Source organism: Ascidia mentula, chromosome 6 (genome assembly GCF_947561715.1).
Source record: "Ascidia mentula chromosome 6, kaAscMent1.1, whole genome shotgun sequence".
NCBI classification, from domain to species: domain Eukaryota; kingdom Metazoa; phylum Chordata; class Ascidiacea; order Phlebobranchia; family Ascidiidae; genus Ascidia; species Ascidia mentula.
Window position 1 is genome coordinate 14,858,979 of NC_138571.1, and position 21,309 is coordinate 14,880,287.

The following is a 21,309-nucleotide window of genomic DNA, read 5'->3' on the forward strand; positions in this document are numbered from 1 at the left end:
GTCGGAATGCTTTTGGCTTCTGCTTCGGAGAATACGTGTTTTGGTTCAATTTGAGTCGCAGCACGTAGCTGTGGTTGCAAATTACCCTTCTATTTTAAGCGAGTCGCTTGTATATATAAGCTGCGCGGCGTTTGTGTTTGCTGCATACCACTGTGGCATCGACTAAGAGGATAAAATGGGCATGTTTTCTATTAGGTCTTAATGGAAAGGTCTATTATTTGTGACACAGTACAGTGGCGTTTGAGCAGGAAGTGGCGAATATATTTTACGTTGTGGTGTCGCCGGGTTGATGTAGCAAGCGCATTATGAAATGCTTCTGCTATTGTGCTGCGCATTTTTCTTTCCAATAAGGTCTAATGACCTTTTGCGTAGCATATGTGCAAAAAGAGTTCGTCCAAATAGCAATAACGACAGGACAGCCGTTTTTTGTGGTTATATTCCTCAGTCAACTGTATGTGCAAATAATTTTCAATGTTTAATTAAACCAAAACGGACAAAATCAATGAAGCGTAGATGTTATTCATAGGCATGAGTGGTCAAAATACGGATGCGACGTTTTTAGCACTAAATTTAAAGCAAAATTTTTTGTTCTTCAATTTCTTCAAGGTATAGACTGTTCAAAATGTTGCCAATCGTGAAGGTGGTGGGGTCTGTTCTGTGTCTTGGTTTGGTTCTATCAACATGCAAAGGTATGATCGCATGTCGAATCTGTATGTTTGCTGGTTCTTTATAATACAGTGTATAGCTTGCATGAAAATAATATCGAACCTAGAAACACCAAACTGTTTTGTTACTTGCTGTGTTTTCGGATTTTGAACAAACGCCTAAAATTTCGAAGGAAACATTTTTCAGTGTTGTTTAAAAACGTCTGTATTAAAATTTAGGCATCCAGCTATTTCTTGCTCGGACGTGGCGAAAATTACTGAATAAAATATTGGATTCGCCTGTTTGTTTTCTGAGCAGTAATGGAGGACGTGTGGATGAAATAATATTTACCAAATTGAAACCAAACTGCTAAAAATTGACATCTTGCTGTGTTTTCGGATTTTGAACAAAAACTCGCCGTGGACACGTTTTTTCAGTGTTGCGTTTCTTATAAAGGTGTAATTTATCAAGCTTTTCTTTGTCTTTGCACGGAAATAACAAAAAACTATCCAACAAAACGTTGCATTCGCTTTTGTTTGTGTATAATCCCCGTCTTCAGGCATGATGGCGAACGGCAATTAAACCATTTTCCAAATCGGGCTCGGGAATAATTAGCGGTGGGCATCGGCACTTAAACGTAAATGTCTGTCTATGCCACCAGTAAAAACGTACGTGCTGGAACGCAAATAACTGTCCGTGCTCCCACAGTAATTTAAACCACTAAACGTGGCAATTAAAACGCAAATAGCTGGGCCAAGTACAGAGGTAAACAAACATTTTCAATCTATCTTGTATGTACGTTATCGCATACCCGCAAGCCCCAGTTGCTTGGAAAATTTAGGTGGATTGAATTCTATTTTATTTCACTGTAAAGGTTTAAATGTTACCACGTTGCATTATATTTATCATTTTTTCGTCTTTTGTAACTTATCGAAAATTCTATATTGGTTGCCTTGGTTTATCCACAAATGCCCCGAATGACACTGTCAGTGTAGGCCACAAAGTTTTTTTTTTTGAATAACCCATTTTTTTACTTTATGGAGTCTGTCTATAAAAGCAGAAAGCTTGAAAGTCGTTAGATGAATCATTTTACAGCATTTATTAATTTCAAAGCATTTTGCTTGCAGCTCAAACGACCGAAGCGCCACCGAACCTTTTCAACCGTTTTTTCGACGGTACCTTTGACCGCTTCACGTTCAATTTCCCGGGAATGGGAAATAACGCGTCGAACACTGCAGTTCCAGATGGAACTGACGGACGTCAGTCGCAAGGATTTCCTCAAATTCCCGCGGTTGGAGCTTTTGTTCCACCGCCATTTGTTCCCACTGGAAATGTCCAAGACGTCGAAGTCAGACGTTGTCCCGGAATACCGACCTGCCCCGTTGGTGGCAGCAAGTAAGTTAAATATCGTGATTAAAAAACACGTTTCTTTAAAAAAGCTGCTCTAAAAATTGTTCATGGCATTGTATGGTAGCAATGACAAGTTAAAAGCCTAGGATGGCATATAGCGATAGTTCAATTTAAACAACCAGATTTGCAATAAAACTATACGATAACCATAACACTGGCCACTTTTCGCATCAGCGTAGCCTAATGTATCTTGTCCATTCAAGTCAAACACGAAATGCAAGACTTTTGAAATAGCCTTAGGTCTACTTCGCCTACTTCGTATGTTAAATCCTCTATACAGGAATTAAGTCACATTAAGATCAAAATTTTATGCGTTACAGTATTTGTCAAAAACTTATGGGGGAAAAATGTAACCATATATAATGTTTAATACAGAACTCGGCAACCAAACGGAAAATGCAACAACCCCATCGACGGATCACGTGGCTCAGCTGGGCACCCACAAAAACGACTTCTTCCACCGGACTACGCAGATAAACGAGGCATGATGACCCCCGCCCATTGTATACTCTTTCTAGGCGCGGTTTCTCAAATCTATTTAATTTTATTTTAGGGAAACCGAGGGTTTCGTCCACTGGAGGCGCCCTACCGTCAGCTCGTGTAGTTTCCACCACAATGCAAGATTCATTCGCATCGACATCGGCCGAATTCTCGCAGCAGCTGCCGTTTTGGGGCCAGTATATTATCCACGACGTCGTCGGCACTCCTTCGTCGTCCCGTAAGTTCGCTCAGCATGAAATTTTTCACTGACGTCACTCACACATTTATTTACTTACAAAAATCGGCGACACAAATTGATGTTGACGTCATATTAGACGTACATTCATACATATGCGGTATTGGTATAGAGTTAAAAAGAATTGGCCAAACTGTGGCAAAAAGGTTTTTAAAAAATGTCGGGTCGTATTTACATTGATGCTGCACATGTTACATTGTCTTGCGTTGCGACGGTTGTAGAGCTGTTCTAAGGGGGAAGAGACGTTTTGTTGATTGTTTCGCTTCGTATTTGGGTCTATATAAGATGAAAACGATCTACCACTGCATAACTCGTTTCTATATTACTATATAATGAGTTTAATAACCAGTTGGTCTTTACAGTCTAGTTTTAAAAGCGCCTCAACAATTTGTTCGTGGTCAGAATGTACCAATTTTATTTGCAACGATTTTGGAGCAAAACCGAGATTTGGTTTTCATTGCGTGGCATTGACCACATTCTTCACACGACTTACTGCAATAAAAAAATGCGTTCAGGTCCCAGCGGTGTCCACTGTCCATGTGGAACCAATGACCCGGCCTGTTTCAATATTCCGGTTGGAACCGACGACATCCAGTTTATAGCTGAAAGAAAGACATGCCTTCCGGTCGTACGCTCACAACCCATACAAGACGATCACTGTACGTAGCCTATATGTCGAGATTTGTTGGTAAAAATGACAAACATTTATGAGTTGAAATTCCATTTGTGAAAGACTTAGGCAACAAAACTTTGTCAACACGTGCTGTCTTTTGCCTGGACAAATCAATAATAAGTTGCGACTCAATTACGAGACTTTACAATTTGAGAATGCTGCAGTGAAATAGCTCCTTTATTGAATAGCGCCTTATCAAAGTAACTGCTAACATCTCAAAATACCCATATTGTGTAAATTCTAAGGGTTTACATTAAGTTATGTGGTGGTTAACACAATCAGCTTAAATACAGGCAGCTCCACCGTGCGACAGCAGTTGAACGAAGTAACGAGTTACATCGATGCCAGCACTGTGTATAGCAGCGAAAGTGGCCACTTTGGCGAACTTAAGGATCCTAAGTCACGTAAGTTCACAAATATGGTTTGTCACACTATCTGGGTGAAGATCAATGCTTTAATAAAAGCTGAAGACAGTAGTGCTCACCACTTCTACCCAGAAGGGATCAGCAGTGCAGCTGGTGATTGTGGCACTGGACTAGATTTTAAACTATAGCAGGCACACAGATTTCCACTTCGTGGTACTTACCGGTCAATTGTCGATCCGTTGCGTAGCCACGCTTTTTGTAACAACTGGTGAAAAAGGTTTGATGAAAAAAAGCACACTATACGTTGGAGATGAATTGGCCGAGATTTTAGTAATACTAATGAAGAGAACTTTTACAGGAATTGGCGAGTTGTTGGAGGCGAACAGACCACTTCCTCCCCACTCGCTTCCGAGAGGAACTCAAGTGAGCGACGCATTCCATCGCAGTATGGCTTGTCCTGCTTCGATTCATAAACCAAAGAACACCCCTTGCTTTGTAGCAGGTACAAAAATATACAGGTGTTATAGGGCCTACTGGTTTGTATGTGTGTTGTCAACAGTGGTCAGATTTCATTTGCCGTTTTGACAACCTTACGTATCGTATTATTTACAAAGACGAATATCTTTTTATGCATTTGAATAGCCCACCTATTTTACCAATAACATGTGAATAAAATTGCCAATAACATAACTTCTGAATGTAACGTTTATTTGTCGAAAGCATTCGCCTGGGCACCGGACCAACATTTTTACTCTTTTCTTTCTTACAGGGGATAGCAGAGCGAACGAACACCAGGGTCTTGCATCTCACCACACCCTGTTCCTGCGCTTGCACAACGATATCGTCACCGGGCTTTCGCGCAAGAACGGCAACTGGAACGGCGAGAAACTCTTTGAGGTGAGTCTCAGGTTCAACCAGTAAGAACTTGCTGCTTAACTTTTTCCATGTCTGCAAGACTAACTATTCATAGGCGGATGCAGAAAGTTTTTCTAGGGGGTTTGGGGGGCAGTTACCATCCAAAGCACACTGTGGCGATTTTGTACAATAGAATTAGGCTACCATTACAGAAAGTGAAACTTCTCACAAGTCATACGCACCGTTAAAGTTTGTAAAATGCGTACAAAGACAGTGTATAGGCTGGTTCGGACGCTATTCTTTTGCAACACATTTTGCGCCGTTAGCCATGTGACACGCTAAGCCGCAAGATATTTTCGGACGCGATCTTCAGCTGAAAAATTAAATTAAAAATTCATTATGCGGGCACGGATTTACGGCAGGTAATTAAGATAGGTCTGTGATTAAGGAAAAACCCAATATATTTTCGTCTCCTGAAAGATCCTGAGGTCTAGCTGGTTGGCCGCGAATGTCGAAAAGCACGTAGGATCGTCCTATTTCCATCTAAAACCTCCACACTCCCACGCTATTGACATTTTCAGCAGAAGATTTTTTTCGTTGAAAAGCTAAACGTAAATTTGCAGCGCGGTTCGGGCCGTGGAAAACACCTTGCAGCGGCTAATTATTTGCGTATGCACATCAACATAAGTGTTTACCTGTCGCCATTATGTACATGCAAGATTTTAGCCACGAAAAACAATTAGAATTCCTCAAAAAATACCATTTCGCCCACATGTGAAAAGTTGCATCTCTACAACAAAGCTTCGAAAGGAGTAACTGCTGCTGGTCGATATTGGACTTATGATGCTACACAAAACATTGCGTTGTATTTTATTTGTAACGTTCTGCAAAATCATTTTTTTTTATATTTTTGCAGACTGCCCGTTCCATCGTCGGGGCAGTTCACCAGTTCATCACTTACGGTCAGTTCCTACCAACAGTCCTTGGCAACACCTACATGAAGCGTTTCGGTTTGGAACTTGCCAAAAAGGTATACCTTTAAATCTATAAATTTAGCATGATTGTTATAAACATTTGTCGGGAAATACTGTTGTATTGATATACCACGCATAATATTTAACTACTGTATTTTTCTGACAAACTCATAGCACAGTCGATAAGGCAGAGGTCAGAACTCCCAGGGTTGTGAGTTCAAAACTCACATGGAGCTAGATTAAAGTGGTCGGGGTTTAATACGGTTTCTGTTGAATACCGTTTTGTTCTTATGAACTAATTTATTCCATTCCAGGGTTACTGGAGTGGCTACGACGCGTCGTACGATGCAACAGTCGCAAACGCATTCGCGGCGGCGGCATTCAGATTCGGGCACACCTTGGTCTCTGGCACTCTGACTCGCTTCTCGCCCAGATGGACTCCTACGGGCCCAAGTATCGCTCTCCGTGATAGGTTTGTTTTTGTGTTACCGAATTCTACAACCGCTAATCATTGGTGTGATTCAGCCAGTTCGAACCGGTTCTTGGAATTTAACGACCTATACGCAAACCGGTTGTTAACAACTGTATGTGTATGCCTATATGTTTCACTTCGAACAATGTATTCCCGCGGTTATTATGGTATGCCGTTAGTGAGAGAACCGGATGCTAAAATATTTGAATCCCACCACTGCCGTTAACCATTTCATAGCATACAGATGGTCGACCATTAAGGTCTTATTATTGCAGCTCGGTGTGGATATGGACGATCTTACCGGCCAAACGGCCATCTGTGTGCAGCTCAATTCATTTTATTGGCTTAATGCTTATTTATATTTCGTAGCAATTGTACATGTGGGATTATTGACTAAATTTTTGTAACACAAAAACGATTTTTGGGGACAAAATTTCTTTCCCACGCCCCCTGGTAACCTTGCGGACCTGGGCACCCGACCATCCAGGTAGAAACAAAAGCGTACAAACTAGCAAGTCTCGAAAGTTATACACACTGTACTCCAAACCCAATGAAAAAACAGCGCGATCATATTTGTGTTTGTATCTGATTTGTTTAATACTAGTTACCACATGCTTCGGAATGGTCATTAGGTTTACAGGCTTCGCAGCCCAGGCATTGCAACTTAGCTGGAACAGACACTTTATCCCGACAAGTCGGAGCGAGATCTGAAAAATCAAGCTCTCGGTGCTCTGAAATGGGGCTTTAAACACATCAAATTATCGTCGCTGGCCATTCACTAAAAAGTGATCAAATACGTTGTGTTCAGCTTCTTCAACAACGAACCTTTGCTCTCTACCCGGTTCGGAGGCGCCAACTCAGTTCTAAGAGGAATATCTCAAGTTGCCTCCCTCAGATACGACACCACCTTTTCGGGAGACATGCACAACTTCCTATTTGCACCCAAAGGTACATTAACCCATCGGGCAAAATACAATGATAAATAAAATCTCGATAGTATTTGGTAAATGTATGTGGTCCTCTCTACAAAATCGCAACAAAACTTGAACTGGGCGACAGAAAGTAACCAACCTCTAGACTTTAGTTAAAACGTTTTTCTTCTTTGTTTCAGGGCAACTTGGGCATGACCTGTTGGCAATCAACATTCAACGTGGAAGAGAACACGGCGTGCCATCTTACAACGAATTTCGGGCGCTCGCCGGCCTCAAGAAAGCACGAACATTCGAGGACTTGAAGGAAATCCCAACCGACAGACGCAACAAGTTGAAGAGTATTTACAAGTATGACAACGACGAAACCGACACCCACAAAATAGTTGACTATTCGACTTGGAAATCTTTTTTCTGGTCATTTTTATCTCGTTTTGCAAAAGTTCAAAGCGTTTTACTCGGCTGTAACGCTGTATCCATCGAACAATATAGGGCAGCATTTCCAAAAGTTGGTTCCGCAGAACTCCAAGGTGCCACAACAAAATATGACGGATTTCATTTGCTACTATCCGGTTTCACGCATAAAACTGCTAAACATATCCCTTAAGTCTTTGGGATTCTTTGTCAACTTACGTAACATTGCAGAATTCCGCGAAAAAATATTTTTGGGCCACACCGATATAGGCTAATAACATCATTAAACGTTTTAGTGAGAGCTCACAAATTTTAGACGTCAAACTTGTCATAAACTCCACTGAAAAGCAATAGGGTATTTGACAATGCAAAACTGTCGCAAACCTCAAACCATCAATGACCTTAACTATTGCAGGAACAAAGTTGACGACATAGATTTGTACATTGGAGGTATAGCAGAAAACTCTGTCAGTGGCGGCGTCGTGGGACCAACTTTTGCTTTCATAATCGGACACCAGTTCAGGGACCTGCGCAGAGGAGACCGTTTCTGGTTTGAGAATGGAGGAGATTGCACTGTTTTTACTCCAGGTAAGCGAGGGAACACCAACTCTGGGTCAGGGTCATTGTCAGGAAACTTGCTTAAATGCCCATTGGTACGCCACACAGTTGGTTATGTGGCACTGGCTTTCTCCAAATATGTACCCTCTGCATGGTATCATACTCATTGGCCAATTTCACGTATACCAGACTTCAAAATTCGGTATTAAAATAACACACAAGCTTAATAACATATGGTAGTCACAAGATGGTCGTATAGTGACCACAAGCTGCACTGATGACACCTAGGGCATATTATTGTTTCATATTGTTGCCTTCATTGCTCATATTAAACAAGACGATGAACTTCAACACACTAACATATCAAACCCCTTCCAGCGCAACTGAAAGAAATCCGGAAGATGTCGCTGTCGAGAGTTATATGCGATCAGATGACCGACACGAGAACAGTTCAACCCAACCCCTTCCTCCAACCTACTGTGCCGGGCAACACATACAGATTCTGCAGATCCTATCCGTCTTTTAACCTCGATCCTTGGAGAGAGGGTGTCGCTAATGAACTTAACACAGGTAAACATTTACAACTGAGCAAATGAACTCACATGAGCTTGGACTCGAGTTTTGACATTGTGGATTTTTGCTGCTACCATGACCGTTGGCTGAAAATACCTTTGCATTTGGCTTTGACGTTCAGTATCATTTGCATGAGTGTTCGAATAATGTATGGCTATTACAGCCGTGTTTTTGAAGCACCATACATGCCCGTGATAGATTGCAACGGATTATTGTAATGATTTCCTGCTGTTAATGCGCAGAGGATAACAATTCAAATTCACTCCCATATGTGCAGTAAGCAAAGTGACTAAATTTGCACAATTTTACAAACCTTTACGCCGAAGCTGCAACTCCACTATTTTTTTTTTGTCAGAAACGGAACCAGTCAACACAGCCTGGTTTCCCATGACAAACGATAAAGGGGACAAGATAGATCCTGTCGGCCTTCTCGACCTTCTACTCGTTAACAGACCGGAGGACGTCTGCGCTAAAGTCCTCGGAACCGAGACAAGAACTGTACAGGGGAAGATGCAGATCCGTTACAAATGTCCCCCTGGATCGATCAAGGGATCTCCTTATCCCCACACTAACGCCAAGAATGGTAAGCAAGAGCTTGCATAACTCTTTTATTTTGTGGGTGACGTTTTGCACCTTGATTAAGAATATACAGAGTTTTTCTTGGGTTTCTTTGGGAATATGGGGTGATACCAAGTTTGGGTTTATGTCATCTTTTGCTACGCATAGTTCTTATCAAAGCTGCGTTTTCGCGTAAAATGCGGGATGAGATGCACATAGTGGGCACGAAGTTGCCGATAGTTCTTTTATGGCAAGTATAGAAATTTAAAAACCAGTTTGCACAGCTAAAAAGTTCTGGAGCCCCCGTACGATTGTAGATATTGGAAATATAGGCCTTCCCCACGGGTTTGTATCGCTTTATGCACGTTTTAATGTTTCCTGGCAGGGATATGGACAGATTGGGAAGATAGTTCCACGCCATCGTTCAGCTCCGGTGACGACGACGAGTCACGTGGAAGTCGTCACGCTTGTAAAGGACCAATCGCAATTCAGGCCCAGACGACCCGAGGGGTGAGTTGCTTTCTGTGTTTTTATCAGCGGCAATTATTGCCTTTGGTTACTTTACCAATATAGATAGAACCAACAAGAGTAAATGTAAGTGGTGGGCGACCGGTGTTAGTGCAACATTTTATGTTGAAAGCGAAATTATAAACTCCGCCTAACAAACGGCGTCTTCAGTTCTAGCCAATAAAACAGAACTATAACAATGTAAAGTGCGATTTCTCGAACAAGGGCAATACAAGCAGCTGCACAGCCACCACAAAGTGGAAATCTTCGCCTGGTGGTTTGGCGGACAAGATCGCCAATAGTCACTAAGTTGCACCGTTTAATACATAATTGGTTGAAACAGTGGCCCTAACTGCAACTCATTTAAATTACAAGCATCCCTAGCAGGACTGGTGATATTTCGTTTCATATCTTGTCCGCTTGTGAATATGTCGATTTTGTAAAATAATCCAGGTTCCGGCAAGAGAGACAGGAGACGTTTTCCGAAAATTCAGTCCTTTGGCAGGATTGCTGTGCAAGGGACAGGATCAGTCGAGTCGGCGTTGTCAAGACTACAGGGTTCGCTACCTTTGCAAAGAAAGTAAGTTCAGATGTTGTGACCAAAAAACAAAACTAATGTATTCTTTGACGAAATCGACTTTTTGCAACCGATTTTTTTGGATGACACGTCTGTTAAAACGGAATAGATTTAAGCAAAACAATTTTGTTGTTGTAAATAGGCCTACATGTTGCCTTTTCTGTTTTTTCTCTGTGATATTCAACCAAACATGTTATTAAAAAATTTGCATTTTCACATGTTTTTTTTATTCCGAAATTATGACAAAAAAGTTGTCTTTGCTGTATATCCCAAGTTTTGTATCGAAAAAATACAAGAGCATATACAACATTGTGAAAGCAAGTTGATGAAACTAAAACCCCGCTTTCCGCAGTTGTCAAGGCCCCGATTTTAGACCCAGTACCGACCGTCAAACCGAACCCCACCGTCCCAGCGGGTTACCAGTGGACTTCGTGGGTCAGTATCGGAGATCCAAGGTTTGCTGATGGTGACCAGGAGTTTCTGTTTCATCTTTTCGGAAGGCCAGGTTTTTGCTCGTAAGTCTCATTTTCGTGTTGCACAATGGAATGGGTTTCGTTTCAAACCATGTTAACGGCAAGATTAAATAAAGTTAGGGGTCTATATTGAATTTTAGTGCTGATGTGATTTAAACTGCAAAAATATAGGATACCCCCGACTTGTTTCAGCCATGAACCTGAAGTATTTAGATCCGTTAACACCGTTAAGCACATTTTCTTTGGATTTTCAGAAACATTGTATTAGAGTTCAAGAAAACGTCAGTTGAAACTAGTAAACATTACATTTAGGCATCCCAAAAAGATTGAAGCCAGAGACAAAGTGACGAAAGTGGATTCCACCAAGACTGGCGATAACTTCCAGATATTTTCCCCATTACGCGGGCTTTACTGCATTAACCAAGTACAAGCGACACGTCGATGCAAAGATTACGAAGTGCGCTATCTGTGCTTGGCCAGCAGTAAGTAAACTACTATAATGAACTCCAGATTAATGTAAAACTATTTTTATGTGTGTGGTAAACGTTTCCAAAAACAAACTAAACGTAATCTGTTTCTCTTTCTTGCGTTTTTTGGTGTTGTGTACGCTTAATGAATAGCTGCCACATAACCCTGAGGAAGTCTCGCTGGATGGTAGACAAAACGTCGGTAGCATTACATTCTACGTAAATTTAATGCCAGAAGGAAAGTCCTCTTAACTTTACAACGCATGGCAGCAACAGTAGCAGAACCAACACGTTTTTAAACAAAAAGATAATCTAATTTCTTCACCATTGTTTATTTTGTTTTGCAGCCATCGTGAAGCCCCAGCTTAATCCCCGTAAGTATATTACACTAAAAAATTAGTTAATAAACACATAAAGTGTGAAACTTGATTTTTAATGTTTTTTTCAGATGCGCAAAGCCTGAAAAGCCAACTTTGCCTACTCTACCAGACTTGCTGCGGATGAACAGTCGACAGTTTTCCATATCGTGAATGCTGATTTTGTGTACAAAATTTATTAAAAGAGTTTACATGGAATGTGAAATAAATCCTATTTGTGATGTCTAATAAGGAAGCATTTTAATTGAAGCCAACACGTGTATTGGAAAACCAAGGCAGAAGCATAACGTACTACGGAATGTTACAACTACAGTTAAACGTAGTTACAAGCAACCGAAAATAAATTTCACACATTTCCCAAGTTTAAATTTTTCACCGCAAGCCAAATTACGTAAATTGGTGGTTACTAGGATCCGGAAATGGGTGCCGTACTTACCCCTAACGCCTTATTCAAGACCAATTAGCGAACGTGTAACGGCACTTTTTTATCAGTACAACAGCTAAAAGTCAACGCAATGTGACATGGTAAACATCGTATAGCTTTATAAACCGAAGCATGATTTTCTATGGAAGTCGTGACATCCCAACAATGTTAAAACAAGTGAACAGATTAATGCGATGTGGCATTTGAGAACAAAACAAAAAGGTAGGTGTGATCGCCAAGCAAGGACCTGCGCAGTGGGGCGATCCTGCCAATCATGCCATTGCATGAAATATTACTGCAAAACATAAAGGTTTACAAAATATTTTTTTGACAGTCGGCTGTCGGCAAATATATTTTCTGTTGAAAACACGTGTGTAATTGCACCAAAACTCTTTTTTCATCGGCAACGCAGCAGAACTTAAAGTTTAGGGTATTTGCATTTGAAATAAAAACTTGCAGGGGCCAAAAAACAGCTTGGCAAAACTTCCACAAAGATTAAAAATCTGGTTCTGCCGCAAACAAAAATAATTACTAACCGTTTAACACTTACAGCTAGACGACGCTATGGACCTCTAAAAGATATAAAAACCACGCGTAGGTACAAATACAATAGATGGCGTGCCAGAGTCAAAACTTATTCTAATACAGACTAGTTCCACGTTTTTCCATCAATAATCTGAACCAACAAAGCTATTATTGTACTGAAAGTTCTGTGAGTTAAACTTTTTGGTATAGGGTCTCGGGCCACCATTCTACTGCAGTAGAAACTAATAAAATGCACAGCTCAAAATATTCGTATAATAATTTTAATCAGACGTTTCTTTTCTTTGTGGTAGATTTTAGCATTTAATTTTACTCTAGATAAGAAAGTTTGTTTTGTGCTGCAACGAATTGATAATTATTAAGCTAAATTATTGAAAATCCTGTTTCTCATGTGAATCGTCAAGTGCTCGTCCGTGTTATGGCGACTGCTCCACTGCTCTGGGACCTGTGTTGCAGTCTGACGTTTTGTCATTGTTTCCTATTCTATACATACCACGAGACTCGATGTATTGCTAACGCTGTAGCTTAATAAAGTTTGGATGCAGAAGGAATAAACATATTTTAATCGGAAGAACGTAACAGGAAGCAGGGTCTTTTCACCCTAGGTATATTTGCCTTTAAAACAGACAATAAACCCTTCAGTGAGGTTCACGAACGAACTCCACGCCTAACAACACAGCGTCGCCTAGTTCATTTATCGTTGCAGTACCAGCGGTAACAAACACTATATACGAAAATATCAACACTTTTTTTGTGTGGAATTGTTTTACAAACATACACTTTTGCGCCTGAGTCACAAGCGAGGACATGACAAGCTGGACCTTATACGCATAACAGACACGTCATCAGAAAGTATGACGAGATTTTATTCGGGAAAAACTGAGAAAGAAACCAGCTTAACAGACTTTTTCTTTATTCCATCGTCGAGAACCAAAGACATTTTTTTCTGGCGCAGAGTGTTGTGGCAGAAACCACAAAAAAACATCTAATGGCCATGCAACTGACGAATCGGCGCTTATACTGAAAGTCTGGCGAGCAGCAAACAAAACCTGTTGATCAAACGGATAATGTGTCACCCATTCGACGCTCGGGCGACTCTCAAACGAGAAAGTAAATTAAGCGACAGAATGGAACCGTTAATTGATCTGCTGACGAACCAAACAACGTTCGCGCGCTGACCGCCATTTTTTGCTCTCCGCGGCGGTTTTCTAAACGTATCAAATGGCTAATGGCTGGTGCGCTGTGGGCACAAAATAGGGTCGTGGAGGCGCAGCAACACTGGCACCGTTGTGTGGCCCAATGAAGACCATTTGACGGCACTTGGAGCTTTACAAAAACTGTAAAACGGCGGTAACGAAATATGCTTTGACTCCGCGCCGCCTGCTTTGTTGTGTAAACATGAAACAGTTAAATTTTGGGGCTGATGTGACAGCCTTTTTGCGACAATTTTTATTGAGCGATTAAGCTAGCTTGTGTTTAGCTAGATATGTTATGTGTTACTTTGTTCCCACTGTACATTCGAATATTATACAAAAGTCAGTCTTTTACAAAAGAGTGTCTAATAGGAGAATTTAGTTTGTATCGAGCATTATAGAAATGGAGAATGGAAAAAAGATATTTGTTTGTAGACTGGTATAATAAAATATAACGCACCTTATACCACTTTGCCGAGAAACACTTTCCACTAATTCAATGACAGAAGCCAAATACCACACTGGTGCTTCAACAAAACGCGAGACCTGAAAAAATGCCAATTGTTAATTTTATGACTGTACAAACATTTTCCAAAAAAACGATAACAATTGCGAAAAGTATTACTAAATTTCAGGTAATTGAAAACACCACGGCGTCATCAACATTTTAGTGCGACCAACAAGGATCCTTTCTGAAATCGGGAGTTTTTTGTGGAAATAACAAATCAGAATTATAGGTTTTGGGACTGGAAAAAATGGTTGATTTGCTTGAAACAAATAAATAAGAGAACTTTATTTTCAAATATTTTTCATGGTGCGATTTTATTAAAGGGGTTAAACATATCAAAAATGTTTGGCATCGAAAAATGTTCAGTATTTTTTTTCTTATTTTTAACTGCGCAAAAACGTTTTTTTCGTGAAACGCGGGCCATGTGAGAAACCTGCTGATGAAACGTGGGAAGAAAATAAACACACCTGACGGTTGCAGACGAATTGAATGGAGCAACCGGACGTTTGGCTTAATTAGACCCGCAGAAAACAAACGGCGCCGCAGTCTGGGCCCGGGCCGAGCGCCGGCATTCAAAAGCCCGCTGAAAAAAACATGTTCGCCTTCCAGCGTGAATGGAGGCGAGAAGAATTGTAGAACGAGTCACAATAGTTAAGGAACATGAAATCTGGCACTGCAACAACATTCCTGCCGATTCGACGCCCGGGCAAACGCGCCCTCAGCAACAAAAGCGTGTGCTTTCGTCCCCACGCCGCTGCTATAGGTGGGTGGAAAAAGTAGGGGGGTGGGGAGGAAGACCGCGGCGGTTGGAGAAATACACGAAATTCTAGAATGGACGCGGAAAAAGCGGCGTGATACACGACGGGCGGCAAGGTGACTTTTTTGTGCGGGTGCTGGGTGAAAAGAAGTGATGGCTGTTTACATGAACCGAGCCGCTGTAAAAACCAACTTTGCCGTTGTAAAACACATCCAAAGTGTGTAGCGAGCGCTTGCACATCGGTCCTCGTTGTTGGGTTAATCTACACGCGTTGTACACATGTTGCTTCTATTGTGCAAGCGAGGAACATTAATTAACACGGTGGTAACACGCGAAAAGGCTATCTTGTCTCTAGCAGCCGCGTTGCTGCCTTGTTTGTAGCGGGAAAAATATGCTAAGGCCTATTGCGGCTTTGGCGTTGTTGGTGTTTAGCGCGATAATCGGAAAAAAATCCGCTAGTTTCTCAAAATGTGAAATCTTAGAAAGAAACGAGCATTTACAACACTTTGAGGATTATCGGCGAAATTCACATTTAACTGGGTTGCGTTCAATGGCTCGTGTTGTCATTGAATTTATTTTTGTAATTTACGTCAGCGGTTTTCACACATTTTACATGTGCGACGCACTTGGAAATATTCAACACACTCGCGTCGCACTAATTGTAAATCTATTTGGTGACGATTGTTTTCTTCCATGTTAACAAATTTGAGTCGCTGAAGGTTAACTTAACTTGTAATTTGCCTCCATTTTTCGTTTAAATTGTTACGCAAAGCATTACGACGCACCAGAGAGAGTCGCGACGCACAGCTTGAGAACCACTGATTTGCATCAGAACGATTATCAAAAATCGTCTAGGCGAACATCTTTCGAGCTACGATCTTGCCAAGGATAAGCATGCATTTAAAAGAGGTGCATTAAAACTAATGTAAACCCAAGTCTCTTACGAACTATCTGTTTGTACGCAAAGATGAACATTTCTCCTGTTGTATGACTGCAAACGTTTCCGTAAAGTCACGCGAACGCGAAGGTCAATTTAACGCGCGATATTTGGGGAAATGTAAAAACCCCGACTGTCGTTCGAACGATCAGAGCCTGGTGCGTCGCGCCATTTTAACCTTGACTTAAAATTAACTTCATCTGCGTCAAGGTCTCGCAGATACGGATTGCGATGTCTGTCAATGTATTGGACGTGAAATGTCGACGAGGAGATCGTTCGCTTGTTTAATGTCGCCGACACGGACGGCGTATAGTGATGCAGTTTGTCCCGTTCTGGCTATACCCAAATGAGATAAGATCAATCCCCAAATTCCAGCGGAAAACCCAAAATTTAACGCATTGCACACAGATGTAGTGTAGCTAGCAATATTTGGCATGTCCAGTGTGGAAGTCTGTTACCAAGTCAAGCTTAAGAAAATTTTGCGTTATTTTGAAACATAAATATCGGGAAAAGTTTTTTCAATTTTCTCCACCCTAATGTGCGCCCTTGCAAGAGGTGATGCAGTAACTGACGAAATGGAATTTGTGCCTACCCTAAGTGCTGTACAATAATAAAATAATTGCAACCTATTGCGATATTTTTTATTTAAAAATTAAAAACATTTTTTTGAGCTGCACAATGAATGTTTAAACTATAATTTGGAGGTCAAAAGTATACTGATGAGTCAAGCTCTTCAGTTAAGTTAAATATGAGGTAAGTCGTACTTTGTATTTTCCCTCGAAAGACAAATTACACAAACATAAAAATGTCAGGTCAACTTGAAACAACTACATGGTGGGTAAAAGTGCCAGAAAATGGCAACGCTTTCCATTTTGATATCACAGCCGTGTCACGTCAGAGTTTTGAGTGAGCGCTGAGTTGCTATAGTGCTAACACCGCATGTGCATGACAGCAACCAACGGCCGTCGTCTAGATTGTTTACGCAACCTGAGTCACGTTTTGGGATGGTGAGTCGATCGTTTACGTTCAAAGCCGTCTGTTTTGTTTATAAATGGGCGTAGGCTGAGTTGTTTTTACTGTGATTTCTGTATCATCCAGTTCCACGGGGGGAATCCACTGCACACGGTATCAATGTGGGGAGTTTGGCGAACGCGAGATGAGATGGTCGCGGCGATAGGACACGTTTTCAACGCCGCCGTTGCAATTGCATCACAAAGCATGCACGGCTGCTTGTTGATGATCAAGTAGCACCTTTGTTTTTCAAACTCCTGCACTGTTTATGTTTCCGTTTCAGGATGGCGCGCCTGCTTTGCGCTTATTTGGCGAAATCGTAAACGTGATGACCGTATATGTTTACGAGCCGGCTGGTTTAGGCGATCAATTTTTTTGCAAATCTTTGAACAGTTTGTGCCTGCGTTAATGGTAAATGAACTCGAATTCGTTGTTGCATTGCTGCAAAAATAAAGGTTGCGTGCTCAAAAGGAACTGGAAAAGCAACTTGAAATTTAATGGCCAAAAAGAAAAATGTATTGGTTGTGAGCGGTTACTTTTTTGCAATCAGATTATTTTTGTGCGAAGCACATTCTAACGAGTAGAATCTTGGACAAAACTTTTTGAAAGAAAGTATAAGTGTTGCAAAAAAATTTTTTTCGATTAACTCCAAAAGCTCTGGGGGACGGATGGTCATTGTTTCGCACATAAAATTTAGACCGCACTAATTTGGTATTATTAACACTGCAACAGTTAAAAAACATATTTTTAGTTCAACTTTCTTGTTGGAACACACACGGAAAACGCAATTTAAAAAAAACGATAACTCGCAACGCTTCTGTGATAAAATGCCGTGACTTACACAAAGATAAAACAGGGTTCGAATTAATTGGTTCCTGGAAATCAGACAATGTCTTCAGCCAGGATGCAAAGTCACTGCACGCACAACCGCGTCCGGAAGCTTTTCAGAATTCTTAAAGCCAAAAAACACTGGATCTATTGTTGGCTGATTTTCCCTGATAAAATTTGCACGTAACGATTGAATTATTTTTTCCAAGTGTTGAATAAGATAAATCAGACATTTCAAAAACACGCTTTTGGACGTTTAATGTGTTTAGAAATGACCACAACAAAAAAGTGCAGAAATTTCCCTAGCAAATTCCACTGTGTTTTCCAGTTTTTCGACACATACAATGTACAAATTTTTGACACAATTTTAGTAATTTCCCGTAAAATTTAAAGCAGAATATGAACACAAACAACTCACAAGCCGTGGCTGCTACAGCTATGCGCTAAACGGCAAATTGTATTCAAACAATTATGCCAAAAGGGATCTAATAGGTCGAAACAGTGGACACAATTATGCCACAATTTAGACATCTGGAAAACCTAAAACTTACGAATCCATAACTTAGATATTTTGGTGGGCCAGGTCAAAGGCTTTTTTTGCAATTTTTGGAAAATAACACGAGGTACAAAACTGAAACTGATATTGGGGCTTGAGTTAGACCACCGGAAACATAAATTATCACTCTTAAAAAATCCTTCCCTGGCCGGACAATTGATTGCGAGAAAACTATAATTTTTTTGACAAACTGTATCTTTACAATGAAACAAAGAAAAAACTTCGTGAGAAAATCATTTCTCCACAACAGCGAATGTGTTTTTTCAGATTACGCGCAAAAATAAATATTTTTTATTTTTAACGAAAACCCGATGCAACATTGTATTAATCCATTACGACATAATTTGCAAATGTGAAACGCTTATTTATTTTCAATAGCCATCACACGCATGCGTGGTAGGCACATACAAAAGACGCCATGGAAAGTAATTTCTTTTCTGGTAAAAGTCCATTAAAATGGTGGCCCACGATCTAGAAATGGTGCCAACTGCGGAAAATTTCAACTGGCGTCGGTAGACAGCTAGTGCTTGTGACGTCATTGCCGTCTTTTTAGGTGGATCCGGAATATCTCTCGGATAAACCCGCGTGAAATGTCAGAACGGCCAAAAACAATGCAAGAAGCCGATAACGTTGACGTACGTGAATAGGAAGGTGCGTCTTGTTTATCCACCACCGGTACCTCAACTACGTCATGTTGTACTTTGAATGACAGCGGTCTGTCACTGCAACAGTTTAAATCGCACGCCTGTATCGAAGTTCCGTCTCGTTTTATTTTGGTCTATTGGATATATAGGAGGAATTTGATGACAAAAAAGGGGAATTTGTGACTAAATGGGTCAAAAAAAGAAGATCGCCACCAGTCACTAAGCAGTACTGGTGAGACCTAATGCTGGGTCAAAACAGTAGCTTCGTCCGCACCTTGAACATTCTCGGCAATATGGATTAAAAATAATTATCGAAAGCTTTATAAACTTGTGTATGGCACGCGAAACTGGATCACATAAGCAATGTTGGGGTTGGTTTAAAATTACAAAAAAAACGTTTAAGTGGTTTGATATTTGAAGCCCGCCGAGTAAACAGGGAAATGGAAACCCCTTAAATGTACTGAAAGCATTTATTTTATTCAAAAAATTTTTTTTCAGAAGTTGGTTTAGGGCATTTCTTTGCACAGGTTTCGATTTTCTACAGGGTGACGCAAAAGAGCGGGTACTTTTTTGTTGGAGCTCCGTCACAACAAAAACGACATTTACACAGAATATTTTGTGAATGCCATTTTACACACCTATTTCACCACAATATTATATCAATTAGGTTGTCTTTCACTATGGTATACAAGCAAAACGCTTTGTAGAATAATGACAGTGATTCACAAGGCTCGATGTAGCCACCATAAGTAAGGTTGTTGACAACAATTTGGGTCAAAATGTGATTAATAATTTATTCAAGCTCGAATTATTGGAATGTGATTACCACAAAATAATAGCTGTTCATAACAACAATACCTGATACCAGTTCGATTTGATGCAGCATTTTATTCCTAAATGTATGTAACTATTTGCCATAGTACAAAAATACAGTAAGATAAAAATTGAAGGACACGACCGGCTTTGCAGCTTGGATTGCAGTCAGTTTTCAACGCTGCTGCAAAAATGTTTACAAAAAAAAACGCAACACCACCACACAAACGGACCCCATCTCTAATCAGTATCTTCATCTAAACAGGCCACCTGAATTGTTCGCCGAACAAGTGTGCCGAAACTTGAACAACGACTGATCCCATCTTATTGCGGTGTTGTGAGTTGCAACAACCACTTGAACGACTTTTGCCTAAAAAGTCCAAGGCAGCGAGCTGCAGCTGCTCCGTCAAGAACACGCGCACAATTTTCGGCACGCTTTTGGCGATTTTCGTTGGTCCAACGCAAAAACGTGCATGCGAATGTTTTTGGTTTCAATTGCGCGAACGTCAATTTATTGAAGGCTGAATATTGTAGTGACGGAACCAGTGGTAGTTGTGGAGCGCCGCGCTGTCTTTCTGCAATGCGAACTAATTCATCTTGAAAAGGGTACGGCTCTAATTGACGTCACGCAAATAACTTACACTGTTTGTGAAGCCATCAATCATAACTCTTTAAACCGCAATACATTGTAGTGGATTTTCGACGAAATGGCAAACTTGATGCCGAAGTTCGAATGGAACCATCTCAACCGGCGTTATGGGCCCCATTACACAGATTCTGGCCCATGTACAGTAGAGGATACGGTCCCTAATGACCCATTATATATGTTGAGTAATTGAACAAAAGTAAGAACCCTACAAAATATAAAACGATATTCCGGCAAAACTTAATTTTTTAAACAAAACGATTCCGACCGAACGCTTAAACAGTTGACGCGCGTTTCACAGATAATCCTTTGGTTTTTTATTTAAAGTCATACTGCCATATTAAACGTGGTTATACCGAGCCCAGGGCGCCATTTTTTCTCGGCTCACCTTTAAGAACCATAACAACTGACCTCGTCTAATGCCTGTTTAACGGCGTTTTGTAATCAACATTAATTCCACTGGAAAAGCAAGCGAGAAGGCATTGCCATCAACAAACGTAGATTGTAGTTGTTTGAGGATTAAGGCGGTTGCAGATATTTGCACAAAACAGCTATAAGTTCACTGTGTCTATAAACTACCGGATTTTTATAGCAACACACAATGGGTCTTTTGGCAGATTCGCCAAATCGCTGAAACCACGATTTAAATTAGGCTTGGATAAAACCATGCCCGACAATGGCATTATTAATATTCGGTCTGGTTACAGTCACAGATCCCTCCCACTGAAAAATACAACTCTCTCCAATTGAGATTACGGTTGTCTCACAGGAAAATAAATGATGAATGTTAACTTTAGCTTCTTTTTTTCACAAAACTCACAGCCAAAAATTCAATTTGTAAATTTGGGGATTTTTTGATGCAAAAATATGTGAAATTTTGTAAGAT

The 21,309-nt window shown here is 40.7% G+C and overlaps 1 protein-coding gene across 1 annotated transcript; it reads left to right on the plus strand.

The window, feature by feature from the left end:
• Positions 1–622: 622 nt before the first annotated feature.
• LOC145907276 (peroxidase mlt-7-like) lies at positions 623–11,761 on the plus strand. Its single transcript, XM_082994700.1, has 21 exons — positions 623–689; positions 1,773–2,040; positions 2,431–2,537; positions 2,609–2,773; positions 3,307–3,450; positions 3,758–3,868; positions 4,188–4,331; positions 4,599–4,726; positions 5,601–5,714; positions 5,973–6,130; positions 6,939–7,078; positions 7,242–7,410; positions 7,889–8,061; positions 8,410–8,601; positions 8,960–9,187; positions 9,548–9,672; positions 10,123–10,249; positions 10,599–10,761; positions 11,032–11,201; positions 11,534–11,560; positions 11,635–11,761. Exons 1-21 carry the CDS (start codon positions 623–625, stop codon positions 11,688–11,690), a joined length of 2,976 nt encoding a protein of 991 aa, XP_082850826.1. The 3' UTR covers positions 11,691–11,761.
• Positions 11,762–21,309: the final 9,548 nt, after the last annotated feature.

Excerpts from the sequence above, each read along its gene's own strand:
- LOC145907276 (XM_082994700.1), top strand. The coding sequence starts at position 623 with ATGTTGCCAATCGTGAAGGTGGTGGGGTCTGTTCTGTGTCTTGGTTTG. Across the intron at positions 7,411-7,888 it reads AAGTTGAAGAGTATTTACAA|GAACAAAGTTGACGACATAG; the intron begins GTATGACAACGA and ends TAACTATTGCAG. Across the intron at positions 8,062-8,409 it reads TTGCACTGTTTTTACTCCAG|CGCAACTGAAAGAAATCCGG; the intron begins GTAAGCGAGGGA and ends AACCCCTTCCAG.